General features: G+C 46.0%; 1 protein-coding gene and 1 long non-coding RNA gene across 3 annotated transcripts; one reads left to right on the forward strand and one right to left on the reverse strand.

The window, feature by feature from the left end:
- Positions 1 to 2324: 2324 nt before the first annotated feature.
- On the reverse strand, positions 2325 to 14160 carry LOC123384862. Its single transcript, XR_006596547.1, has 3 exons — positions 13518 to 14160; positions 7316 to 8341; positions 2325 to 4139 (listed from the first exon to the last, which is right to left on the reverse strand). It is a non-coding gene; the product is annotated as an uncharacterized LOC123384862 (long non-coding RNA).
- PNOC (prepronociceptin) lies at positions 3904 to 26944 on the forward strand. 2 transcript variants are annotated; one of them, XM_019828613.2, is made up of 4 exons: positions 3904 to 3962; positions 14156 to 14313; positions 23107 to 23558; positions 26520 to 26944. In XM_019828613.2, exons 2-3 carry the CDS (start codon positions 14188 to 14190, stop codon positions 23509 to 23511), a joined length of 531 nt encoding a protein of 176 aa, XP_019684172.1. In that variant the 5' UTR covers positions 3904 to 3962; positions 14156 to 14187; the 3' UTR covers positions 23512 to 23558; positions 26520 to 26944. The 2 variants fall into 2 exon arrangements, with proteins under 2 accessions (XP_019684172.1, XP_003984854.2); XM_003984805.4 differs by having other exon boundaries at positions 23107 to 23500.
- The last annotated feature ends 971 nt before the right edge of the window (positions 26945 to 27915 follow it).

Below are 27915 nucleotides of genomic sequence, written 5' to 3' on the forward strand. Positions count from 1 at the left end.
CTGGAGGTGTTTTAAAATGTGAAGAGGGTTCGCCCTCTTTGGAAATAAGAAGCAGCTTTTCCAGCTGGGACCCTGCTAGTGTGGTTACTAAGGAGACCAATTGGCTGTAGGTGCTGTAATTAATCAGTAAACTCTGAGCAGCCAAAAACCTGATGGTGAGAGGCTCTTTACGTTGAGAGGGGAAAATTGCTGGGTGGGTGGAGGTTCCAGGAGTTCACTGTGGGAGCCTAGCTATGGCTGCCTTCTTCCCCTTATACTCTCTTTACTGAAATTTTCTGGTGGCTGTTTTAAAAGCTTCCAACGGCTGCCTCAAAACTTACCCATCTGAACAGAATGGAGTCTAATTCTTGCAGCCCCTTTGGCTCGGGTGTCTCTATTGCAAGAGGATGGCAAGATGGTACAAGCAGAAGTGAACGGCCATTGCCTCGTAATCACCAGAGATAGGCTGTGTGACCTTTCCTCACCAATGATTTTAATAAACGTACACTGTCAGAAAAGCAGAGGACAGCGTGCTCTTCAATGACCAGTTATCACACCTAAGGGAAGGCTATGGACCGGAAGGTGCCATGATTCAGGGGCAAAGTGCCCAGGAGAAAGCCTTTATGTGATTGTAAGTATACCCAATTTGCACCCTTTCCAATCTTCCCTGGCTTTTGGTTCTTATACCCCCCACAGAACAATGGTTGTAAAGTTCCATCCTAGATTCATTCCTGCCCTTCCCCTCCGTGCATTATAGGAGACGACCCTATCAGAATATGTAGCTTCATTCAACCCAAAGAGAACTTCTGGGTCATTTGGCTCAGCTCTTTCATTTGGTATGAGGCGAGAAGAGTTCAAAGAAGCTGTGACTTCTCACTGTTGTGCTTTCTTTCCCTCAACTGCATGGGAAGAAAAGCACTTGGCTACCAAACACCCTGGGAATGACTAGGTGCTCAAAGGCAGGTATATCATCCAAGATGATTTTCTTACTGTATGTGACAGAAAATCCAAATAAGTGGCTTAAACAAAACATGGTAGATTAGAGTTATCAATGGCTCCAGTGAATAGCCTCTGTAGAGCCACCCCCTTCGCCCTATGACTTTGTAGTTTCCACCCAACCTGGCTTTGGACTGGCCTTGAGTCACTGCCTTGAGCCAGCAAATGCAGCAAAAGCAGTGGAGTGCCAGCTCTGAGCTTAGGTCTCAAGTGATACTACGTGCATCTGCTGGTTTCCTTGCTTGATTATACTTGCTTGGGCTTGCACCTCAGCCTTGCTATGAGACTATGCCAGACCAGCCTGTTGAAGGGATCCAAAAGACACATGAAGGAAAAGACAAATGGAGGAGAACCAACGTGCCCCCAGTTAACAGCAGCCAACTTCCTGAAGCCAACACACAACTGACTGCAGATTCATGAGAAGCCAAACTGAGATCAAAAGAATCACCCTGGGGGCGCCTGGGTGGCGCAGTCGGTTGGGCGTCCGACTTCAGCCAGGTCACGATCTCGCGGTCTGTGAGTTCGAGCCCCGCGTCGGGCTCTGGGCTGATGGCTCAGAGCCTGGAGCCTGTTTCTGATTCTGTGTCTCCCTCTCTCTCTGCCCTTCCCCCGTTCATGCTCTGTCTCTCTCTGTCCCAAAAAAATAAATAAACGTTGAAAAAAAAAAATTTAAAAAAAAAAAAAAAAAAAAAAAAGAATCACCCTGCCGAAAATGGCCAGTTTGCAGTATCACGAGCCACATAAAGGATTTGTTTAAGCCTCTCACTTTGGTGTGGCTTGTTATGCAGCAATAGCTAACTGAACTCTGACTGATACTTAAAATAAAAATCTCAGGTTTTTCTCTTGAAAAAAAAAAAAAAGTTGAGGTTGGAAATCCAGGATGCATATGGCACCTCCATAGTCATCAGGGACCCAGAATTCTTCTGTCTTTATGCATCACCATCTTTAGTTCATGGCTTTCATCCTCAAAGTTGTCTCATGACCCAAGATAGCTACTAGAGTTCCAGCCATCACATTTGTGTTCCAGGCAGAAAGGAAGGAGAGCAAAGAAGACGTTTTGTCTAGTTGAATTGGCCCCCTTTAAAAGAGATTTCCTGGAAGCCCCACCCAATGACTAGCAGCTTGATTCTCATTGGCTACCTTTAGCTTTGAAGAAGGCTGGGTAGCAGAGCACATTGCCACCTAGAATACAATCAAGGTTACTGTTTAGTAAGAAAGAACAGAGGAATGAGTATCAGGAAGGCAACCAGGAATATCTGCCCCATTATGTGCAAAATCAAACTCCATGTCTACATACCAACGTACATCAGGATGCAAAACTGACCACATATCATGCTAATTGTTCAGAGTTCAGAGTGGTGGCTTTGACCTGTAATAACAACAAAGTGTAAGTTTCAGGCACTAGAGATCTAAAATCAGGGTATGTTGGTCTCCTGGACCCTTTTGCTATGAATACAGATGGAAGGGAAGTTGTCTTCTTAGAACTTGTTGATCTTAACTTGGCGCAGGTGCTTCCTTGCTTGCTTTCTATTTTTTTTTTATTGAGATGTAATTTACATAACATGAAATTCACTGTTTTAAAGGACATAATTCCGTGGTTTTCAGTATATCCACAATGTTGTGCAACCATCAGCACTATCTAATTCCAGAACGTTTCAATCACCCACCCCCTAAAAAAAAAAAAAACATGCCATTAGCAGTCAAAGCAGATGCTTTCTTTCATCCTTCCCCACCGTTCTTAGGTCCATGAGAGAGCCAGATTTGCCACATGAGAGGGTGCTTGAACTTCTTGAATGACATAGCCTCATGTCTTGGGATTCTGGAATATTTTTGCATCTTCTCAGGAGAGCCAAGGAGGAAGTCATGGTGCAATTCGCCTAGGGCCAAAGAAAGGAGGGATCCCCAAGAATGCTGCAGATTTAAACACGGCCTGCCTGGGCTGACCATGATCTGCCTTCCCCGTGGGAAGGGAAGGAGGCTCCACACTGAGAGGCGGGGGCATCTCCAACAGCTTCTGAGACTCCAAGGCACTCGGGCGCAACGCCCAAAGGTACAGCAGCAGCTCTGAAAGTACTCTGTTGTGACACTAGCTGTTGACAGGGAATTGTCAGATTCAGTTGGTCTTATTTAACGTGAAGAGGACGAAGGGGGTGCAGCACTCATTTATTAAAGGTCTCCTATGTTCCAAATAGAATCTCGTTTTTCTACTCACAATCACCCTGGGCAGTAGCATACCCATTTTACAGAAGAAGGACCTGAGGTTCTCAAAGAGAAGTAACTTGCTCTGACAGAAGCCAGAATCTCAGACACTTCACTCTGAGTTGAAAGGCTCGGCATTTTACATTGTGCCAGGCTGCGGGCACCTGCAAAATGCCTCCTGACTTGACCCATCGCAGGTGGAACCACTCCCTGGAGTGGCCTCATAGTTGCCGCCCGTGGGGCATTTGCAGTAAAGGGGGCTTGGCTTAGCCCAGCTCTGGGCTTCCCTGTGCCAGTGGGAGCTTCGTGTGAGATTCCCCCTCCTTCTGCCCGCTTCCTACTCTTTACTCCTTGTGCAAAAGGGTTGTTCAAGGAGACTCCAGGATTGGGGTCTGCCTCGTCACTGTCACCAGGAGTCTTTTTTTCTGACTGACTTGCCAGAGCTCCCCATCAGCCCTCGCCGTGCCTCTGGAAGCAAAGGGAAGGCAGCTGTGGGATCCTGGCTGAACAGAGTCCAGGTAAAGCAGGCTTGAGAATGGATGGATGGTGGGGGGAGGCTGGGGTGTCACAGGTCTGAGCACAGAGCCAAGGGGGCGGGGAGCAGCCAGGGAGGATTGTAGGTTCTGCTATTCGCTTGATTAAGGGGGTCAGCGTGTGTATGTGTCATCGAGGTGGGCAGGGAAGGGGAGGGCTGAGCGGGTGGGGGGAGGATATATATACGCTGGTGTGGCTGATACGGCGGAACCGAGCCTCACATCCGAAGGAGCCAGGCTACTGACAGCTCTCAGGTAGGCAACTGCATGCGAACCCCAGCCCCAAGACAAACAGCTGGGAGCCCGGGGCTCTCTCCTCACCCTCTCTTTGTCCAGGGTGGATGCCGCTGGCCTCCTGGGGAATTATTTCTTCGTTCGTCTTAGTTTCAGTGCTCAGATGGGGGGTAGGAGGGGAGGGCTGAGGTTTTTATCCTGAAGAGACACAGAAGAAGAAAGAGCTGAACTTGGAAATGAGAAAAAGTTTTGATTCCCCAGATGCTGCCCCTACTGAGAAAAGGTGGATGCAGGAGTGGGATTAGGGGAGGAGCAGGCACTGGGGCAGGGGACTTGCCTTTCAGGGCATCCTTGTGAGTGATTTTTCTCTGTGGCTGACTTCCTTTCTTTCCTTTCCCTCGTAGTGTATTCAGGCTGGTTTTCAACATACCACTGAACTTGATTTGGGTTTGAGTTTTTCTGTCCTGAGGGAACCCTTCTCCCTTATGCACTGAATAGAAATTGCTAGTAATGATGTGGGGAAAAGTGGGACCCGGGGCGCCGTGCTCGACCAGTACAGTGCTGAACACGGCCACTGTGTGTGAATCCCAAGTAGATTTCTGCAGGGATGACCTTGGACTCCCAGACCCTGAATTATGTGGCGGTTTCTTCTCTTTCTTTGCATGTTTCTCCTCCTGCCCATCTCTCCCACTAAAAGGTCTCTGAGGGTCCTGATGAATATAACGTTCAGAAGTCATCCAAACTCTTGCTCTTTCTCAGCCTCCTTTCTGTCTCCTTTGTGCGCCTCTCTCTCTCTCTCTCTCTCCCCCTGCCCCATGTGTGTCTCCTTCCCCTCCCTTCAGTACCCCTCCCCCCCATCTCACTCTGAACATGGGCAAGTTCTGGGGGAATTTCAAGTAAAGCAGGATGATTCGGGAAATGGACTATTTAAAGCAAGCTGCTTTGGACTTGAATACCCTGATCCTGGGCTTAAACATCTGTGTTTCGCTTCCTCGAGCAGCCCATAATTGCCCCAATTATAACCAATAACATTGTTCGGCAGACTAACAAAAGATGAGCTTTGCATGGCATTTGCCAGCAAGCCTAAACCAGAGTTTTCAACATAGAAGGGGGAAAGTAACTGCCTGGCTTCTTATCAAAACCTCCCAAAGAAATTGCTGCTTTCTCATTGCCTGTGGGTGGTTGCTCCTTTTTCGCATTTATAAAGTATGGCAGGGAAATATTCAATATACTTCCACTGATGCTGTGATACCTTTAACAGAAAAGATTAGTGTTCCTTTGGGCTTGCTGAGTCCTCTGCAGGCAAGGGTGCCTGGAAAGACTGTCTTCAACCACCGCCCTAGTAAAAGAAGCAGCTTCCACCGTTCTGCATGCTGCCGTTCGAGGGCACTGTGGCCCATCCTGGGGCTGTTTTGGGGTGCAGCTCTGTTCTCCATGGGGCACGAGCCCCTGCTTTATCAGCTGAAGGCTGAGGGTACTCCAGGATTTAGAGGATGCAGGAGATTTTGCATTGTCAATGAAGGGAGTAATTGCAGGATTAGGCTCAAACCCGTGCTCTCTGGAGCCTATGACAGGAGCTGTCACAAAGCTATTCTGTATTCAATCAATCAGGTATTTATCATCTACACTCCACCAGGCAGGGAAGTGCATGGCGGGGGCCAGTGGATTCAACAGAGGCGACAATAACAGCCTTTTCCATGCGTACAATGATTTACATCTTCACGCTTTCACACCCATTATCCCCAGCAACAGCCCTGTGAGGTAGTGTCATTATCTCCTTGTTGCAGTTGAAGAAATTGAAGCTGAGAGGCTAAATAATGTGTTCAGGACTGAACTGGACTGAGCCCTGTGAGGACTGAGCCCAGCCCTCCTGGCTTCTGCACGCCACCCCCTCAGGGCCCAGGGTGCTTACCAACTAATGGGGGGGGGGGGGGCGGCAGGGGGGAAGGGGACAAACAATTAGAAGACAATGCAAGGCTGGCTGTAATTAAGTCCTAAATTGCACGGTCCAGACAGCAAGTGCTGGAGGGATTTGGAAGAAGGAACACATGCTCCAGAGATTCCAGGGGCAGGCAAGGAGGTAAAATTTGGATGGGTCAAGGGCTTTGGAGAGAGGGGTGGCAGCCAGGACAAAGGCACAGAAGGAGGGCAAAAGAATTCATTTTTATTGAAACCTACTATGTGCCAGGCAGTGAGCTAAACTTCTCTACGTGCTTATTCCTTGCTAATAAACCCTACGTTCCCTACACACAGTAGGGATGTGAGGTTTAGGGTGAGTGTTCTATGTTTTCGTCAGCATGGTTCAGTGAGCCCCACCCCATAGCCCCACTGCTCCCAAAGCCCATGATGGAAACTTGCAATCTACCCATCACCCCACATCTGGAGCTACATCCTTGGGAGGGGGTGGGCCCTTCTCAGAAAATGGAGTCATCATGACAGCATCTTGCAGTGGCTTGAATGGCTGAGAATTCATTAAGCACACTGGATTTTTCTAAACACTTTTATTTAAATGCCTATAGGTGCTCCCACTGTCTAACATGAAGGTTTCCCACTAACCACAAACCGTGAGATTTGGGGCGCATCAAATTTGGGGGCAAGCTGATTTTTTCTGGGCATTTCCCTAGATAGGCTACTATCACGTTCAGTCTTGACTTTCCGTGATCCTGTGGTTTTGCAAATATTGGCTGCTGCCTCAGCATTGCAGAAACAAGTTTTGCCAGCTCTGAAGGGCCTGGCTTGGCAGGTGAAGTGCAAAGCTTGCTTCCAAGGAGTCCAAGTCCCGGTGAAAATATCAGTGAATCACCACACAGCGAAGGCTCAGAGCCAGCCTCCCCTCTTTCCCCAACCCCGCACGCCCCATTCATCATTTCATTCATTCAGCCAAGAAACATGTGATGATCCTGACAGACGCTGAGTAGCGCTAAATGCGGGAGGAAGACTGTCAAACTGTCCTCTGCCTCCTTGGAACCCACATCCATGTAGCTGAATGCTAACGAGTGTAGGCCAAGGGTCTGCAAAAGGAGCATGGATGCCCAGCAACCCACTGGGCTTTGGGATATTAAATCCTTATTTTTTATGCTATTGCTCTTACTTTGCAGTGTACTGGGTTTTATAACGTATAGAACTTATAAGTTGGGAATGTGTGCTCAAAACGGATTGCTGGAGGTACAAAGTTAAAGAAGTTTGAAGATGATAGGTCTAGATTCATTGCTCTTTTGCTTATTTGTATTTTCGAATCTTTTTGAAAGACCATTAAGTGATTTTGTTATAAAAGTACATAAAAGCCTTTTAAAAATCCATTTACATTATTTTGACAGTGTATGTGGAACTGTGGGCAATTCAAAGTTACGGGAGATCAAATTTAAGAGCAATACCTTTCCAAGGGCATCTGGGTAGCTCAGTCGATTGAGCTGGACAACTCTTGATGTCTGCTCAGATCTTGATCTCGGGATTGTGAGTTCGAGCCCTGCATTGGGCTTCAAGCAGGATGTGGAGACTGCTTAAAAAAAAAAAAAAAAAAAAAAAGCGTTACCTTTCTAACTTTGTGGCAGCTTTGACAGGAAATGTGTCTGTTGCCCTGCCCCAGGTCCTCTCCTGAGCCCCAGCTGTGTCCACCTCTGTCCCGCGCTGCCCCGAAGCCACTGCCTCGTGAAACCCTCATCTTTCCTCCCTGTTCCTTCCTTCCTTCTTGCTTCCTCTTACCAGGAGAGCACAAATATCTGGGTATTTATAAAATAAAAAACATTAACCTTCTAACCCAATTGCCTCTTTCTAGAGAAGGGGAAACTGAGGCCCACAGAAAGAAAAGGTCTTGCTCAAGATCCCACTACAACAAGATCCCTTCTACAAAGTAGAAGTTGGAGCCCAGGCCTCTTGCTTCAAGGCACAGGGCTCTCATTCATTGTTCACCAGCACCAGGCACACTTGGTCTCTGTAGGACGGGAGACTTGCTTTGCTCTCTACCTCCTCTATGCTCACTGCCTCCTTCCAGGTGGAAGCTTAGAGCAGAAGAAGGACCTTTTGGGATGTAAGTGCATTAGTCAGAGGAGGAAAAGACATTACAGATGCCTTCCTCAGTAATAGCTGGTAAACAAGCAAAATCTCAGTGTAGGAGTCCTGTCTGCAATGGGTCAAAGAAATGGGGGGTGTAGAAGATAAACCCTGTGCCTGTAGGCAATGAAAAATTCCTCTACGAAGGGGAGGCAACAATAAGGATGTCACAATCAGAAAGGGGAAGCCTAGGGTTCAGGTCCTTAGAATGAATTCACTTACATGGAGACAGACAGCTGCAGAGATCAACGAGTAGCCTAGTGAGAGCATGAGCTTGGAAATCAGAGGGGCTTGAGGCTCACCTCTGCTGCTCCAAGTTACTTCTCTTCTTCCAGTCTCAGTTTTCTCAGCTGTAAAATGGGGATAATAGCACTTATCCCATAGGATGGATGCTTACAAAGCAATTAGGACAGCACCTGGCACATCGTATTATGAATATAATAGTGATGGGATTACTGTTAAATACAAAGAGAGACTATTCCAGTGAGATTCCACCAGAATCTGCCAACCTTTCTGAAGCAGAATCGGAATATAGAATTTATGGTTTCCCAGAACACACAATTTGATGTTCAAACACCTGAGGTTAAGCCCTGGCTCTGCTATTTATAAGCTGGATAATCTTTGGCAAGTTGCTTAACCCCTATGAACTTATGTGCCTCTCAAAAAGAGGTATATTATTTTAATTCTTTTCATGTTTATTTATTTTGAGAGAGAGTCAGAGCACGAGCAGGGGAGGGGCAGAGAGAGAGACACACACAGAATCCAAAGCAGGCTCCAGGCTCTGAGCTGTCAGCACAGAGCCCATCACGGGGCTCGAACTCACAAACTGCGAGATCATGCCCTGAACCGAAGTCTGCTTAACCGACTGAGCCACCCAGGGGCCCCAAAAAGAAGTATATTATTAACCCTAGATGATAGGGTTTTATATGAATATGAAAAGCATTCGTCACCTGTAGAAGAGCAGTATCTTCACACACGGTTGATGAGAACAACATCTACACATATGTGCCTCTATCAAGAGGCCCCTCCTCCCTTCTCCACTAAAAGCTCCAAAATTACAGGCTTTCTCATAGGTCATGAGACAAAACTCAATTAACTTTTCGCTTCATACGTAATCCTCCAAACAGATAAGCAACTAATTATATTGCCCTTGGAAGGAAGATTACATGCAAATAGATTAAGGCTAACACACAGTGGTATTTTGTCTTCATAAACCGTGAGTCACAATTAAATTTAGGAGGTGTCACTACTGAAATAAAAGGTAATTAAACATTTCTTTATTCAATAAGAGATGTCCAGATTATAGTATCACCACATGGACGTGTTAGCCTGAGCGTGGGTCACCAAGTGAAATACAAGTAAATACAGGCAAAATTCCAACATATTCCGGGCAGTTTTATCTTACTGACTGTCAGTACTGTGCAATAAATGACAACCACCTGTCATGATCCCCACTGTGCAGGTGAGAAGACAAACACTCTCGGAGGTAAGATAATTTGCCCAGAGTCGCACAAAGAGTAAAGATGAAATATAAGTATAACCCATGAATTAACCAATTCCTCACCCTCATTTTATTTTTTTTTATTTTTTTATTTTTTTATTTGAGAGAGAGAGAGAGAGAGCATGCACACACGAGTGGGGGAGGGGCAGTGAGAGAGCATCCCAGGCAGGCTCCATGCTCACATGGAGCTTGATGTGGGGCTTGATCTCATCACCCTGGAATCATGACTTGAGCTGAAATCGAAAAGTCAGACGCTCAACCAACCAAGCCACTCGGGAGCCCCACCTGCCTTCATTGTAATTGACATGAACTTGTACACAGAGCTACAAAAAAAAGCATGTAGATGTTGTTGAGATTTCTGACAAATGAAAAACTTCTACTGAGTTTTTAATACAGTTCAAAATCTAACTTAACCTAGAATGCAATTGTACTAGGTGTTGTGAGGAGTATACCAAAGGGTACAAAATATGGTCCCCTTTGTAAGGATTAATTAGATTTACTGTGAGCTTTCACGTACATTGATGTCACTGAAATATCACAACCAGGATAGGCCTGAGATGGGCATATGTGGTCGGACCCATTTTAAGGATTCTTTGAATTGGAGGGAATAAATAGCTTTGTGTGTGGACGGTTTTTGCATAAAAGGTGGAGTCACTTTTTCAAAATGAGGAGTGGGAAGGACACAGAGGGTAGGGTGGTTGGAGACTGGAAGAGCGACGTATCAGGGACCAGCCGGAGGGCCAAGCTAATGCCAAGTAAATTCGACAAGGTTTGCCAAGTGCCAAACCAAGGACAGCTCATATTTTACATGCAGGGAGGCTCTCAAACACATTTTACACGTTAAATGTCCCAGGAGCTCATCTTCTTTCTTCACCTCACCCTAAAAACCCATTTACCCGGAATTTGAGATAACAAACATCAATCAATCCACCAGGCATTTCCTGAATGTACAAGTAGCCGCAGTTAATGAGGTTCATGAAAAACCTCAGCTGGAGAGCATTTCATTAACATCTGTCACAACTTATCAGCTCAGCCTATGCAAACATTATGTATTGCAATTGTGTATTGGGAAGGAAACAGTCCCTTTTCTCCTAGCCTTCCCTTTCCTCTGTGACGTACAGGCACTGCCATCACGTGGCCATAGAGGGCACAGCCATGCCATTCTGGACAAGTTCTACACAAATGTCCCCTTAAGTAGAATGACTCAAGTGTAGTAGATTAAGGAATGTAAAGGCAAGTCTCAAGTTAAACAAAAGACATATGCAAGCAGTCCTCGAAAGAGTCTGTAAGTGTGATGAGCTTCTGTGGCTGGCGTACCAACACCTATTTAACCTGCAAATTTACCATACAACACTATTCCAACCATGCCCTCACAGCCATTTGTAACCAGTCTTCTGCCACAGCAGGCATGGGGTTCCAGATTAGGATGGCATCTTGCCTTGCTCTGGAAACAGCGTGGTTCCCACCCCTCCCCGGGGGTCTTGAACTGAACAATTAGCTAATGGACATGTTGTCAGTTACACGGGTCCTGAAGTGGCTCCTGTGCCATTAGTGGGGCCGATGCTCCTAGACACTCCTCAACTCTATGGTAACTAAGAACAAAAAGTGTTCCTAAAAGTCTCCACTGTCACTTATCAGACTTTCTGAGCACCTCTTAGGTGCCTGTTCACCCTGTGCTGGGTGCTGGAAATACAGGGAACCATAGAACATGGTTTCCACCCTTTAGGAAGTCACAGTCCAGTGGGAGAAATAAATACCTAAGTCGAAGTTTACAGTATAATGTCATAAGTGCCATGTGAGAGACAATGATAGTGTTATAAAGTGAAGGCTATGTACTGGGGCTCGCTCTTTCTTTCTTTCTTTCTTTCTTTCTTTCTTTCTTTTCCTTCTTTTTTTTTTTTTTTAAGTAGGCTTCATGCCCAGCACAGAGCCCATCATGGGGCCTGAACTCATGACCATGAGATCAAGACCTGAGCTGAGATCAAGAGTCAGACACTTAACCAACTGAGCCACCCAGGTGCCCCTGGGTATAGTTCTGGTTATGTGCCAGGTGCTATTTTAACTGCTTACACACATCAACACATTCATCATCATATGAGATAGGTACTATTATTGTCCAGTTTTTACAGATGAGGATCGGAGAGGTTGAGTTGCAGGTATGGAATCTGAACCCAGTCACTCTGCAATGATGAGCAAGTAAGAAAATCACAACTCTATCACACAGGTCTGTTGTGCCTGTTTGACAGGCCCCTGAGGCTCTGTGCCTTCCCACTGTGATACGTTTCACGATGCCATAGAAGCAGAGGAGATTCATCTAACTCAGACCAGGGGTTAGAGATGGCTTTCCACTCTTGAGATGTGTCAGAAGTAGGAGGTGGAAACAACTAGTCTGTGCAGAAAGAAGATCATTTGCCAAGATACAAATGCATTAAGGACAGGATAGAATTGGGAGCTATACATGATTTGCTAGGACCGGAAGAGACGGCAGGGTGAATGATAGGAGAGAACGCTACAAAAAGCAGGCAGGAGGAATACTAAGTCCCATTGGAGGTTACAGATTTATTTTAAGTATGAAGTGATGGCATCAGATGTGGAGATGGTTTGGTGGGAGGCCAGATCATTAGGTGGACTAATTAGGGGTCATCACAATAACCAAGGCAATAAGTCTCAATTACAGCACTGGCCCTTGGGATAGAGAAGAAAAATGCATATGATATGTTTATTTGTATAGGTGTTTGTCTTCATTGTTCATTAGCCCTGGACATCCCATCACCTGTAGGATAAAGCCCAAACCCTTTTGATGGCAAACAAGACCTGGTTCCATCTGGACCGAACCTCTCTTTTTAGCAGGGAGCTTCCCTCAGGGAGTGTGGGCAGGTGGCCCCAGTACATCGGCCTGTTTGCCTCATAGGCTGTGAGCCTGACTCTGCCTCTCCAAAGGCTATTTCTCGGGCCGCTCAGATGCCCTCTTCTTTGTCCTCTTGGAAAACTGTCATTCATTCAAAACCCATCTCAAATGTCACCTCTTTGACTTAACAAACACTAGGACGCCTGGGGGGCTCAGTTGGTTAAGTGTCCCACTGCGGCTTAGGTCGTGATCTTACGGTTCATGAGTTTGAGCCCTGCATCGGGCTCTGTGCTGACGGCTCGGAGCCTGGATCCTGCTTCAGATTCTGTGTCTCCCTCTCTCCCTGCCCCTCCCTTGCTCACACTCTGTCTCTCTCTCTCTCAAAAATAAAGAAACATTAACAAAATAAAAAACAAAACACTGATTGAGCATCTTTTAGTGGACATCCTCTTGGTAGGAGATGCTTGGATGACACACAAGAAGGGCTGGGGGAGTCTCCCAATATGGCCATTGGGTGAATTCAACTGCAGGATCCCCTTCCTCCTCTTATTGACCCTCTCCATTCCACATCCGTCTTCTCCCAGGGCTTCCCGGACTTTAGCATGTGTATGGATCCCCTGAAGATCTTGCTAAAAAGGCAGATCAAATTCAGTGGTTCTGGGTTCGTGCCTGAAATTCTGCATTTCTAGCAAGACCCCAGCTGATGTTGATGCTGGACTGCAGACTGTATTTGAGTAGCAAGGCTTATACAGTTTCTTAGTTTTGTCTGATGAAAAAGCAATCAAGGCGATAATTTTTATTTCTCTGCGCTGGACTCTGTTGAGGTAAAATTTACATATAGGGAAATGCACACAGGTTTTGGCAAATGTATACCCCCCCTGCGACCTATACCTCAATCAAGAACATTCACAACATTGCCAGAAAGTTCCTTTGTTCCCTTTCCATTTAATCTTCCAAATACAGATGTTTCTACAGGGACCCAAAATGATGCAGTCTAAGGAAATAGCTTTTTGATTCAGGAGGCTTGCTCACAGGATAAATTTAAAGAGGAACAGGAAAAACCGCACATCTTTCAGGCCATCCTACATAAAAATTATACACTACTGGTCCAACTAATAATAATTTGAGCTATTATCTTAGTGTCTTTGTTCATTTTTCAATAAATAACTCCACATACCTGGTCCTGTGTTTTGGATGGCCTCGCAGGGTAGACATACTGGCCCTGTGCTCAGAAGCAAGCTCACCTCTCGCAGGGGAAACAGACAAGGAATCTGGGAGCTTCCTGGAAGAGCAAATTCTGGGATGTGGGGCTTTCCTGGCTGAGGCAGGGAAGGCTGGGGAGGAGGAGACAAAGGACACGAGTCATCCATGAACCTCACTGCACACGTCTCACTCATGCACGGCACTTTGCCAAACCTCCTTACGGATCTCATCTCTTCGCAATGGCCCTATGACGAGACAGGTAGCACTATCCCCCTTTTACAGACATGAAAACTGAAGCTTGGAGAGGTTGTCTTACAACCACAAGTTAGTAAGTTGCAAAGTGAGGTCTGTAGCCCCCTGGAAGTGCTTTGTGCACGTCGAGGCCAGCTAGGTGGCAGGAATCACAGGGGTGCTCCGCCTAGGATCCCAGACACTCACCCCTGCATGAACGGTAGGCCTAGCTGGCAGGAGCAAGCCTCTTGTATCCTTGACAACCTGCTCCCTCCTGGGAGGCGAATCTTGGGCCTGGCACCGTCCCCTCTGGTGGCATCCCCTGTGTGAGACCCCCCCAGAAAGGCTGTTCTAACTGCGGTGCACCCTCACTTCTTTTAGTATTTTAGCCCCCTGCTTCCTGCTCCTGCACCATGAAAATCCTGCTTTGTGACCTCCTGCTGCTCAGCCTCTTCTCCAGCGTGTCCAGCAGCTGCCAGAAGGACTGTCTGACCTGCAGAGAGAAGCTCCGCCCAGCTCTTGACAGCTTCAACCTTGAGGTAGGCCATGGAACGCCCTCCGTCTTCTTCTCCCTCCTTCCTCCAACCCAGAATGAGAAATTAAGGCCTTGCCCAGGGGGCATGTGACTCACCTGGTGCCACGTGGTCGATAGGAAACAGGTGCTGACTTTAGCATCTTCTAAATGCAAACTCTGTCATCTTTCCCCTTTTCCACTTCAGATAAAGACCTGCCTGTGCTGCCATTTTGTTCCCATTATTAAATAATCCATACTCATTTTTAGAGAATTTGGCAAATTCAGAGAAGTGTAACAGAAGAACGTTACTTTAATCCCACCTGTCAGAGAAAGAGTCCTAGTTTTTCACTTGCTACATTATACCAGGATAATTTCCTCATGTTATTAAACATGATTTTAAGTTCTTTCTTTCTAGGAATACAGTATAATTTGTTTAACTACTCCCCTCCTGTTGAACATGTTCGTTGCCCTCCATTTTTGATATTATAGATAATTCTACAGTGAATACCCAAATGTTGTCTTATATTTTAAATTTTGTTTATATTTTAAATTTTGTTTTGGTTTTTGGTTTTTCTAGTTTTTTTTTTAATGTTTTATTTATTTGTGTGTGTGTGTGTGTGTGAGAGAGAGAGAGAGAGAGAGAGAGACAGTGCAAGCAGGGGAGAGGCAGAGAGAGAGGGAGACATGGAATCCGAAGCAGGGTCCAGGCACTGAGTTGTCAGCACAGAGCCCGATGCGGGGTTCAAACTCACAAGCCATGAGATCATGACCGGAGCCAAAGTTGAACACTTAACCGACTGAGCCACCCAGGAGCCCCTATATTTAAAATTTTTAATTTGAGGTTCTAATCTGGCATTAAATTTCTTTTCCTTAAATAAACTGCTTTCTCAACTGCTTTCATGTCAGCCTAAAGAGTTATTCCTCTATTAAATCCAATATAACTCAATCATTTTTTCTTTGTAGTCAAACTTCTTTCAAAAGATGTCATAATTCAAACTCCTCAACCGTTAAAAACAACCAAAAGTAACTACTGCTCCTTAAGGCAAGTGTACAAATATAGAACACATATTTACATTGGGCTAGCTCACTAATGATGAGCAGACACAGGCCCTACAGACCCAAACAGCAAGCTCTTCCCTCGCCTGCTCAGTGGGTTTCTACAGCATCATGAAGAGCATCCCCAGATGACCCATCCAAAGTTGGCCCGTCCTCATTCATCCATTTTGGTTTTCTGTATGCTGAGCACAGGGCCAGGCCAAAGGGTCCAGGAAGCAGATGGATGGAGTCTGCAACCAGTGGGAGAGAAGATCCCACGATCCCTTCAAGAGGGCTTAACTACTGGATGCTGGGGAAGCACAGACAGTGGACCCCAACCCAGACTAGAAGGACAGACGGGACTCTTGAAGGAACTGAAGTCTCTAAGGAAACCTAAAGAATGGTAGCGAAGAGGCAGAGAGAGGGTCCCAGGTGATAGAGTGGGGAGTACACGTTCAAATGCCTGTGCCAGAGGGAAGTGGCATTTACGGAACTGAGAAAAGCTGAGTTTGGCTGGAACACAGAAGGCCCACAGGCTTTTTCCATGCAGCCCAGAGAGGCTTAAAAGCTCATCTAAAAAAACACTTTGCCCTAGTCTTAGTAAGGAGAGTGGCCAACTTGGTTTACATGTAAACCAATGATGAGTTGATTAAGCAATAATCTGATCATCTCCACACTGCTAAATTCTCCATCTGCAGCCTAGACAAGACTGAAAGTTATGCACAATGCTGGAATCTCTAGCTTTCATGGCAATGCTTTGTTTTCCCCCATCAAAGAAAGCATTAGGACTTGAACAGATATCTGTACACCCAGAGAGTAATCTACACTCGCAGCCCTCACCCCTTTGGGCTGCATCACTTCTTATCTGCTCTCTCAGAGGTCTGGAGCCAATCTGCAGGTTTCCTCTTCCCTGTCCTTTCCCAGTCAATCCGGTGAACTCGCCTGGTTCTCTTCCCCATTCCGATTCATTTTTTATTACCTCCTGGTGGGTTCCTGTTCCCCTCCCCACCCTCTAAACCTAAGTGATCAAGATTCAGGAATTCTTTCCTCCCCATACTCTCTCCTTCTGAGATGCCATCCCTGGACCCCAGGCCTTCAGTTCTCCCCAGGCTGTAGGGGACTCCCAAAGGTACACGCCTCACCTCTTCTCTGCTGGGCTCAATCACTTTTCATAGTTCCTGGGAAATCCCACTTTCCCTTCCCGGCCTTGCTAAGGCTTCAGGAACTTGCCCCACCATCTGGCACATGCCTCTCCCTTCATCTTAATCCAATACCCCTACTTCAAAACTCAGATTAAATTTCACCTGTGAGAACACTGTGCTGATTCTCCACCTGCCCCCAAGAGAGCCAGCCCCTCACTCCTTTGTCTTCTAACAGTTATCCGTATCTGCTACTCTCTCACCATAACGTGTGAGCTTCCTCTTCTGATTGTCCTGGGTATCCCCAGCATGCAGCACTGAGCGTGGCACAGAGCAGTACTCAATAAGCATGTCCCATGGAAACTGTAAAATTGCAAGACCCTTAGTCCCCTAATAGGTCCATCCACTGCAGACGCTGCCGCGTTTTCACATTGGTGTCTTTCAAAGCCATTAAAGAATTTGTTTTCATTCCTCCATTGCATCTTAAATCTCTGGGGTCCTGAAAACGCTGTTAGATACTTCTTTGAAACAAGTTAAAATATGGCCAGTTACAGCCTCATGGTTGAGGGATAAATGCTTCAAAGTGCCTGCTGACCTTCAGAGGACCTAACTGCCTGGCTGTTTTGCCTCTAGTTTGTATTCACTTTTAACCCATTTTTAAAAGTTTGACGAAATGCCTAGAATGTTGGCAACCACACCTCATTTCCAAATCTTGCAACCTTTTTCCACTCTGTGAATTATGGGGGGTGGGGGGAACTTAGATATTTCAGCAAGGGTCACCTTCCCAATCCCTCCACTAAGTTATGTATTACTGAGCGATTCCTAGGACCCCCTAAGTTCTTGGTTTTATCAAGAAGTTCTGCATTTCTCATTCCAGGTCAATGGTCCAAGTATGGCTGGCTTTTTGTTAGACTATAATTTTGGTCAGTAAATGACTCATACACTCAAACCCATTGCAATATCTTGGGCTCCTTCCACCTAATTATGAATGGCACTTACCCCCTCAGCTAAAGTAGAAAAAACAAGATTTGCTGAGTTGTTTTAGAGACAAAGGAGAAAGTAACCCTCAAGGTCTGGGGAAATTTATCTAAAACTCCCTGGAACTTGATTAATAGCAAAAGAAACTAACTTCTCGTAGTGCTTTGTATCTTCATTACACAAAAACTCTTCCTAGTTAATTTGCAGTAAGAGTTCCTAGCATGTTTTTCTTTTGCACTATTCATCTGCTTGCCAATTCGTGTTAGCCCTCAGATATTCTAGAACAACCTCCTAAAACAAATAGCTCCCAAATGTCTCTTGGTCAGAGGCGATTTGATTCTTTAGTGGCAGACGCTTGACAATATCAATGAGCTTCCTCGTTTCCTTCCAGTGGGCTCATGTGCCTATTTCCCTAATGTTTGATCTCAGATGTCCAAATGGCCCTTTGCTCAGTTTCCCCACAAACCCAGATTTACAGATCAATTTGGCACCAGTCTGAAACTTTCCAGATGCTCATCCACACTCTGGCTTAATATAGAAATGTCATCAGTGTGGGCTGCGAAAATGTGTCCAGCTCACTTAAGAGGCCATTATCCAATCTCTGGAAAGAGGCTGGTGGGTCCCTTAGACCAGAGTGTTAGGCATTAAGCTCATATGCCCATCTGGCGCCACAAATGCTGTTGTGAATTTGGATCCTCCACATTTGCCCCAAACCTTCTCCTAAATCAAGAGTTGAGATGATTTTGTTAGTACCTAATGCATCTAACAGTATGTTGAGTCTCTGTACAACCTATGCATCTGGTTTCATCATAGAATTGCATTTTCTCTGATTGACACACAATCTAATTACCATCTGGGCTTAGCAACCCAGGGGCTCACAGAAGATCTAATAGCCTCTAGGTTTAACAACCTCCACCTGTTCTTGTAAACTGAAGGCACAGAACAGTTCAACAAGCATTTGGGGCTCCTATACTGTGAGGATTGGACCAAGTCTGCTCAAAGTCCTTGTTGGTACCAAAATTTGACACTTCTGCTGGCTTTCCCAATACTATTCATGCTTTCCCTTTTATCCTGGAAGGTAGGATTCCTCAGACTCACCACTGTGGACATTTTAAGTTGGAGAATTATTTGTCATGTGGGGCTGTCCTGTAGGATGTCTACCAGCATCCCTGACCTCTACTCATGGGATAGCAGTAACATCTCCCCCACCCCCACCCACCGTATGGCAACCGAAAATGTCTCCAGACATTGTCAAATAGCTCCTGGGGACAAAATTGTCCCCAGAGACACCCACTGCTATACAGTAATAACCCAATAGGATTTTGATCTGAAAGAACATCCTACAAATTGGTTCTACCTAGTTTTATTCAAAATATTTCAGGAGCAGGCTAAATACAGACCCCAGTAACCCTTTCTCTGAAGGAGACTCTGACCACTTCCATGATGACACCTTCCTCAGAACAAGTTCCAAAGCAGGATTTCTCACAGTCCAGCTTCCAAATCACCTGAGTGTTTGTTAAAAACACAGATTCTTGGGCCCCACCCTTGGCTTACTAATCAGTGTCTCCAGGGGTGTAGTTTAAGAATTTACATTCTAGGGGCACCTGGATGGCTCAGTTGGTTAAGTGTCTGACTTCAGTTCAGGTCATGATCTCGTAGTTCATGAGTTGGGCTCAGGTCCTGACTTCACGGTTCACGAGTTCAAGTACCACATCAGACCCTGTGCTGACAGCTCAGATCCGGGAGCCTGCTTTGGATTCTGTGTGTGTCTCTCTCTGCCCCTCCCCTGCTCACACTGTCTCTCTCTCTTTCAAAAATAAATAAAAATATTAAAGAAAAAATATTTTGGATTCTAACAAACCAGTAGCAATTCTTAAAGAACACTCAAGTTTGCAGGTACCATTGTTTTAAACTCTGCTATCCCTACCTGTGGAAGTTGTCTATCATTCTTTCATACCCAGTGACATTGTGGGTGTGAAAAAGTTGGCACTGATGATATTCGTTCTGTCAGCATCTCTGAGGAAAATCTAAATGGCAAAGACATGCTCAGAAAGCCCACGACTTGTGTATCAACAGGGACCCCTGTCACCACCTATGGGGCCGTGGGGGAGGGCTTGGCAAAGGGTGCACCTTGGAAACCTTATCAGTGAAGAGGAGTGGCACTCCCACTGGATACTGTCTCTTTCCCTACTCTGACCCAACAGAAAATGAGCAATTTTCCCATTAGAACGTTACCTTTGGTCTCACAAGATCCTTACTCTTGCATTAATTTCCACCAATTTGTATTGCAAGCACAGAGAGCTCCTGGGCTGGAACTCAAGACATTTGGTTTCTTGTTCAGGTGATACGTTGTCTAACAGTATAGTTTTGGACACATTACCGAATCTCATCATAACATGCAAACATGGACTACGTCAGTGGTTTCCAAACCCAGGCAGATATCAGAATTACCTGAGCTTTGTAAAAGTTAAGGTTTTTTTTTAATGTTTATTTATTTTTGATAGAGAGAGACACACAGAGTGTGAGTGGGGGAGGGGCAGAGAGAGAGGGAGACACAGAATCTGAAGCAGGCTCCAGGCTCTCAGCTGTCAGCACAGAGCCTGACATGAAGCTTGAACTCATGTACGGTAAGATCATGACCTGAGCCAAAGTCGGACACTCAACCGACTGAGCCACCCAGGTGCCCCTGTAAAAGTTAAGTTTTAAATGCCAGTGCTGGGGCGCCTGGGTGGCGCAGTCGGTTAAGCTCCGACTTCAGCCAGGTCACGATCTCGCGGTCCGTGAGTTCGAGCCCCGTGTCGGGCTCTGGGCTGATGGCTCAGAGCCTGGAGCCTGTTTCTGATTCTGTGTCTCCCTCTTTCTCTGCCCCTCGCCCATTCATGCTCTGTCTCTCTCTGTCCCAAAAATAAATAAACGTTGAAAAAAAAATTAAAAAAAAAAAAATTAAATGCCAGTGCTATTCCTCAGGAATTTAACTGGCTTTTGAATTCTGTCTTTTTTAAAGTTGAGATGATTTGGGGGTGCCTAGGAGGCTGTCGGTTGGGCGTCCAGCTTCAGCTCAGGTCAGGATCTTGCAGTTCATGAGTTTGAGCCCTGCATAGGGCTCTGTGCTGACAGAGCAAAACTCAGAGCCTGGAGCCTGCTTCAGATTCTGTGTCTCCCTCTCTCTGTCCCTCCCCCTCCTCCCCTCTCAAAAATAAACATTTAAAAAATATTTTTAAAGTTGAGATGATTTCGATTCACACCCAGACCAAGCAGAAGGGCAGACTTAGGGTAGTGCAAGTCTATTGGATGATTAAAAGTAATACTGGATGATTAAAGCCACCTGCTAGTAAGAGAGACCTAAAGTAACAGTGGCTCAAAAAGGACAGAGATTTGATTCCCTATGCAGAAGTTGGGAGGTGGACAATACAGGGTTGGTATTGTGTAGCTCCTCCACATCACCCATGTCCCAGACTCCTTCCCTTTCTGCTTTATCTGTATATGGCTGCCACCCTCACATGGCTTCCATACCCTAAGTCACCTCATGGCTTCAAGATGGCCACTGGAGCACCAGCCAAAATGTCCACATTCTAAGCAGGAGGCTGGAAGAAGGGGAAGAAGAAGATTAAAAAAGGATGCTTTTCTCTGATAAGTCAGCCCCCTACTTTCCTCAGAAGCCTCACTTGGTCACTGCCATTTATATGTCATTGGCCACCTCTGGCTACAAAGGAGACTGAGGAACATACATGTGGCCTTGGGCAGGACAAGTATCCTGTTAGTAAAGGTATCCAATGCGCATTAGCAGTCTCTGCCCCAGAAGGGAAGGTAGGCTTCATTCTTTACAAATTGTGTTTTAAGTGCTAGTCAGACACTTTGGTGGAGATACCAGACAGGGATCAGAGAAGTGTCTGGAGTTCGATAGATATCAGATGCTGGACATATAAACCTGGGATGCCCTAGATGAAATGACCATGATCACAGAAATGAACAGTCACCAAGAGGTAGATTATAGAGATGAGAAGAAAGAATCTTAAAGATAGAACACAGGAAGAAGGTGCATAGTTTGAGAGGTGAGTGCAATGTCAGAGAATTTGGGGGAGGGTGTGGTGCACATTGCCAAATGCTGCAAAGTCAGAGAGAATGAGGGCTAATTGGATCTGGTGACCAGAATTCACTGGTGGTCCTGAAGAGGCAGTTAGTGGAAGATGAGGGTGGGAAGCAGATTTCAAGGACATGAGAAAAAAATTGAAGATGCTGAGATAGAAGCATGAGTGTAGACCACATCTTGGAGAAGCCTGGTGAGGACAAAAGAGAGTCAGGGTCAGGGGTGGCAAGGGGTTGCGAGAGAAGTAGGATTGGAGGAGACATTTTCTAGGGTTTGGTGGAATGGCTGTAAGGTCTGTGATATAGCTGCATGCACATCTCACTCCTCGGTTAGGGGTCAGGTTGGAAACCTTGCTCGTATTGGCATCTGTGCCTCTCTGAACACCGGGGCGAGGGTTTTGCTCCCCAGATAGGGGGTACTGGGCACACACACCAGTCTTCTGATGTCCTGTAGCTGTCCAAAGAGAAGCTGCAGTGGGATTTTCACAGAGAAGCATTTGAGGTGAAGCCAAAACAGCAAACAGTAAGAAAAATTGGAGGTAGGTGCTTCCAGAAGACCCAATCAGAGACAGGAATGTGGGAGGCAAGGCCAAGGCCAGGATCAGTTAGGAGGGACGTGGAAACAGCATGGTCAAGCTGTTGGTCTAGATTAGAAGTGGGAGACACCTGGAGAGACAGAGTAGTGCCCGAAGTTCCCAGGGGCCTGGCAAGTCTAAAGGATTGCATCTGATGGCCCCTCTTCCCCACCTGGAACCCAATTGCCCAACCTACCTACATCTCAAAGGGTCTTGACCCTCATTCTCTAGAGCTGATGCACAGATAGTATAACTAGAGTATGTGGGATAAAAAATGAACAACACCAGGGTTCATCTTAACACGGTGGCCTTAAAATAGCCTTGCAGATTTCAGCACATGCTTTGACATCCCCAATTTCTTAAGCCAATCCAACCTCTCTCAAGCCCAAAAAGAGAACAAAATAAAATTCTTCTTTATGGGTGCCATGAGTTGTGTTTGGCTTCAAAAACTCAACGAGGGCTCTGTGTGTAGTTTGGGGCACTCATTCTGCATTAACTTTCTGTGTCACCTGGGACAAATTAATCTCACCTCTTTGAGTCCCAGGTTTCTTCCTTTGTGACATGACAGAGCTTGGCCAGATCATTTTCTGTTTCTTTATAACTTGGAAATTCTGTGAACCTAAGTAACTACTGAATGGTGACTTAATAAAGAGATGCTTCTGAAGCATTTGTATTGGTATCGATGTAAATTTCGTATACAATAAAAAGACTACTGGCACACCTGGGTGGTTCAGTCAGTTAAGCGTCCGACTTCGGCTCAGGTCATGATCTCACAGTTCATGGGTTTGAGTCCCACATCGGGCTTTGTGCTGACAGTGCAGAACCTGGAGCCTGCTTAGGATTCTCTCTCTCTCTCTCTCTCTCTCTCTCTCTCTCTGCCTCCCACTCATGCTCTCTGTCTCTCAAAAATGAATAAACATGAAAAAAAAGAAAAAGACTATTTCTTTGGACGAATATAATAGGCATTCCTGATCCTCCTCCCTTCTCCCACCTCTGTCTTTGCAGGTGTGCATCCTTGAGTGTGAAGGGAAGGTCTTCAGCAGCCCTCTCTGGACTCCATGCACCAAGGTCATGGCCAGGGGCTCCTGGCAGCTCAGCCCTGCTGACCCAGAGCACGTGGCAGCTGCCCTTTACCAGCCAAGCGCCTCCTCCGAGATACAACTGAAGCGAATGCCTCGCATCAGGAGCCTAATCCAAGCCCAGAAAGGGACAGAGCCCGGCATGGATGAGACTGGAGAAATGGAGCAGAAGCAGCTGCAAAAGAGGTTTGGGGGCTTCACCGGGGCCCGGAAGTCGGCCCGGAAGTTGGCCAACCAGAAGCGGTTCAGTGAGTTCATGAGGCAGTACCTAGTCCTGAGCTTGCAGTCCAGCCAGCGCCGGCGCACTCTGCATCAGAATGGTAATGTGTAGCCGGAAGGGGAGCCCCTCCCAGCTGCACCATCCACTTCAACCCATGAGTGAGTTGGGCACGAATGAGCTGGGGGCCAAAGGAAACCTTATATACCCAACTGTCTTAGCCTTCCTCCTGGGCCTGGAAACACATTAGCCCCCAGCCACATACACACACCCTACACCACCTCAAGGTGTTCAGCCTCTGGGAGGCGGGGGAAGTCAATTCACCTCCCTGCCTCCTACCCACCCTTTCTCTAGGGAGCAAAGATTTTCCTGGGATTACTCCTTAAGGCTGACCACTGCCATTTAGAGATTGGTTACCATGGGGATAATAGTAGCATGTTAAGATAACTAATTCCTCTATAGCTCTCCAGCAGCTCAGTTACTATGGGGACAGTTAAGTGGACCAATCCTCCTATCCGGTTGCCATAACAACCATTCAATTCACCTTTCCTCAGAGACTATCTCTAAGAACCAATAGCTAGACCTACCTTTAGCTATCCGCTGCCTGATTTCTGTGGCTGTGCTGTTGCTATTTCACCTTCAGAGACAGCTTAGCTATCTCCTCCTCTACCCCCTGTATCTCAAGGTGCCTGGATTCCACAGAAAGCACTACACTTTCCCACTCTCCCCCATCAAGGAGTTCTGGTTAGGACCAGGAGTTACACTTTTTGCTTTTCTTTCTTCCACTTGTCATCCGTCCATACTGCCACCTTGCCAGAGATGGACTGATTTGTTGATGTCAATGGCATCATTACTGAGCAAGCCTTTGAGGATTTGGCCCAACTGACCCAGTAGTTTTAGAACAGAGACTAAGAGATCATCATCTTTCCTCACTTTCTTCCCAGAGGCCGTTTTTGTTTTATTTTGTTTGCTTGCTTGCTTTTATTCCTCTCTCCTTCCTGGCCATTCCTCCCATGGGAATGCTTATAAAGGTACTAAAATACATATCAGATAATAAACATCAAAAACCCTAGTTTATTGCCCAGTCATTACAAACTCCACTTTCCTCAGCCCATCAACCTGTACATAACTTTGAATAGCATAGGAAACTAGCACAGTGGAATTTTCTGAAAATCTAAGAAAATCCCACCCATCAAGCATATGTGCCTTAATTCATATTTGGGATTCTGATTATCTTCAGAGCCTCATACCTCTTCTCTAACAGTCTAGAAACTTACCCTAATGGAAAGAATTAACCAGTTGGTCAAAAACATTCCCCAAACATTACCCAAGTGGGGGGGGGGGGGTCTTCCCTGACTCAGAAGCATAAAACAAAAAAAATATCTATATGTGCTGTTTTGTTTTGCTTCCCGTATGTCAAAGGTAGGCAGATCATTAATAATCTTGATTCAAATGGGGCACCTGGGTGGCTCAGTCGGTTAAGCATCCAACTTGAGTTCAGGTCGTGATCTCACAGTTTCTGAGTTAGAGCCCCATGTTGGGCTCTGTACTGACAGCTCAGAGCCTGGAGCCTGCTTCAGATTCTGTGTCTCCCTCTCTCTCTCCCCCTCTCCCATTCCTTCTCTGTCTCTCAAAAGTAAATAAATGTTAATAATCTTCAAAGTATATACAAATGTTAATCTTTGGCACCCACACTTCAGCATGGAGGCAGCCCACATAGCTCCTTGCAGGTAATCTGGTTTGCAACAGGCCCATTGCCAAATACAGACATATGTATTAAGTTGTAAGGAGAAGCCTGCCCTGTATATTTTAGCAGAATGACTAATTTCCGAAGGCCCTGAATTAACCCACGCCATTTTTGAAGTCATACTCTTGGATCCTTAACCAACACCCTATTTCTTCCTAAGCCATATTTGCACATTACCTAACTCAGTATATCCTTCAGAAGTGGCATGGATTGAATTCTTTCAAATCTCAGACATTTATTCTTCTTTAAAGTGGCTCTTAAGGGACACTGAGGCTCTTGTCTAATTCTGAACCACAACCATTTTCTTTACCTAAAGACAGTTTAAAATCAATTACATTAGCAGGAATCTATTTAAAAACAGAACAAAAAGAAATTATTTCAGCCCCTATTCAGGCAACTGATTTTCTTAATTTTCTATTAAGCTTCCCACTGAGAGGCACTGAAACATAACTGGCAACTAGCCTCTGTCTGCTGCTTTGCTCAAGATACGAAGTTCTTGATGGAACCATTGGAAACATTAACCAGTTCATGTTGGGTATTATTGATTGCTCTCCTTCCTCTTACTGTAACGATCTCTGAATTTCCTTTTTGCACACATTCATGGTAGCTGAGTTCCAATATGGATATGTACTTATGAGTCCACAACAGGCAGCTTAAACCTTGTCTTCACTCACCTACACATAGCCCAGCCAGCCCTACACATGCCTGAGATTTCTCCATCTTGGGGGATCCTGTTGCCAGGGCTGTTCTGGACTTCTGAGATATCCAATACTAATCTATACTTAGAAGGTTAGAGGAAGTAGGGCCACCTAACACCGAAATGGGATAAAGAGCCCTATTTAGAGTGCGTAATGATATGTTCGGAAAGAGGGACATGGCAGTCCAGTCCTAGACAGAACTGTGAAAAGGGTATCTACTTACCATCATTTTCCCTGTCCCCACACTACTATGTCTTATGCCCCCATGCCCTAACCGTTGTAGACAGTGAAAAGTGAGCAGATTCATTCATGGTGAGGAATTAGTGAAATTTGGTTTAAAGAGCCATAAATGAGAACACTATTTAGCCTCAAGAAATGAATTGAATTACTACATATGGATTCCAAATACTAGGGATAAGAGAGCTGTTTCTGGGCATGGGGCCTATGTTATGCCTTTCAAGTCCCAGCCCACTGAGCTCCTCTTTAGTCTGTGAGTCCTATCAGTAGACTCAAGGTGTATAGAAGTTAGGGAACCCTACTTGCTGTTTTAGTGGCTATTTATTCCATTGATAAGCTTTTTATTGCCTCCCTTCTATTGCTCAGTCACCAGGACAAATAGGATTGAAAGGTCAGGAAAACTACTGAATTTGCCATTTTAATCATTTCTGTCTCCCCAGGTGTCCGGGTGATCCCCAAAACAGCATGTCTCCAGCCCCAGACCTGCCGGCTGGGAATCGGGATTCCTTCTTCCCCAAGACACTGAGGCAAGCTTTGCCTCCAGGTCTCCACCCCAGGGTGGAGACCCTCCCAGTCTGTCTTTCCCTCCCCACTCCCCAACCCCGCCCCCATGGCATGTTTCATGATAATCTTGTTGCTACATCAGAGTGTATTTTTGTAATTCCTCCAGCTAACATATTGACAGCCCCATCTTTCCTTCTCACTTCCCTCTTTCCTCTTCCAGGGGTGGGTCAAAGGAACAGGAAATCAAACCCGGGGTTTTGACTTGTCACTGCCATAACTTGTTTGTAAAAGAGCTGTTCTTTCTGGCTGATTGTTTTAAACAGATATTTCTCCATTAAACTTCTACTCAGCAAACGGTTAATAAGTCGGTTGGCTGTATGTACGTCTGAGGAGTCTGAGAAGCCCAGACTCCAAACACACCATCAGCGCTGCCTCTCTTGGGAAGGAAAAGCAAAAAGCACATGGCTCTGCTTTATATAAAGCACGACGGGCAAGAACACGGAGCATAAACACTCCAATTGCACTGCATCTCCAGCAAGTGCATGAATGGATGAGTGGGGAGGGGAGAGGCAGGGTGCTCAGAACCTCCGGGTGCCTGTCAACATCACCGTTGGGGCGGGTTGCTGGTGGAGACACAGAATCCACCCCCAGTTTCTGACTCAGAAGGAATTTGCATTTTTAACAAGTTCCAAGTGATGCAGATCTTGCTGTTTTGAGACCACTGGATTAAGACATGAGGAAAAGGGCAGAGCCTAGATGAACTCGCTGATGTCATGTTTATCTCCAATTTAACACGAAACATGTCAAGGTGTAACTGTCAGGCGAAGAAACATATGGTGCACCCAGACAGGGCAATTGAGGAGACTCAAATGTCTAGAGTGTATACTAGGTGATGGGAAATCAGTCAGGAGGGTAAGGAGCTCTGCTGGAGAACTGGAGGGCCCTGCTGAGCTCTCAGTAGGGAACCTTAGCCATTCAGACACTGCAGGAAGGGCTAGGTGATGCAATCCCCCAATTTCTCTGTCCTCCAGCCCTTCAAACCCCAGTCTGTCACCTGTGGGTCAAACCCAACTAGAAGCTGGAAAGTTAGGGAGTCTGTGCATACAGCCATAAAGGTGAGCCTGGGAAGTACAAATTGAGAATATGTAGCCCAGAGTCACAAGTGATGTAGAGGAGCTTGGGCAAACGGCAGTGGAGCAATAGATTCTACTGGGACTTTTCTTGGGAGGCAGGGGACAAGGGAAAACGGGGCAAAAGAAGCCCTGTGCTCTACCACGAGGTAAGGAAAATGGCCACCCTCATACCAGCTTTACATGCTGCTGGGCTTGAGTG

The sequence above is a fragment of the Felis catus genome, chromosome B1 (genome assembly GCF_018350175.1).
Source record: "Felis catus isolate Fca126 chromosome B1, F.catus_Fca126_mat1.0, whole genome shotgun sequence".
Taxonomy (NCBI): domain Eukaryota; kingdom Metazoa; phylum Chordata; class Mammalia; order Carnivora; family Felidae; genus Felis; species Felis catus.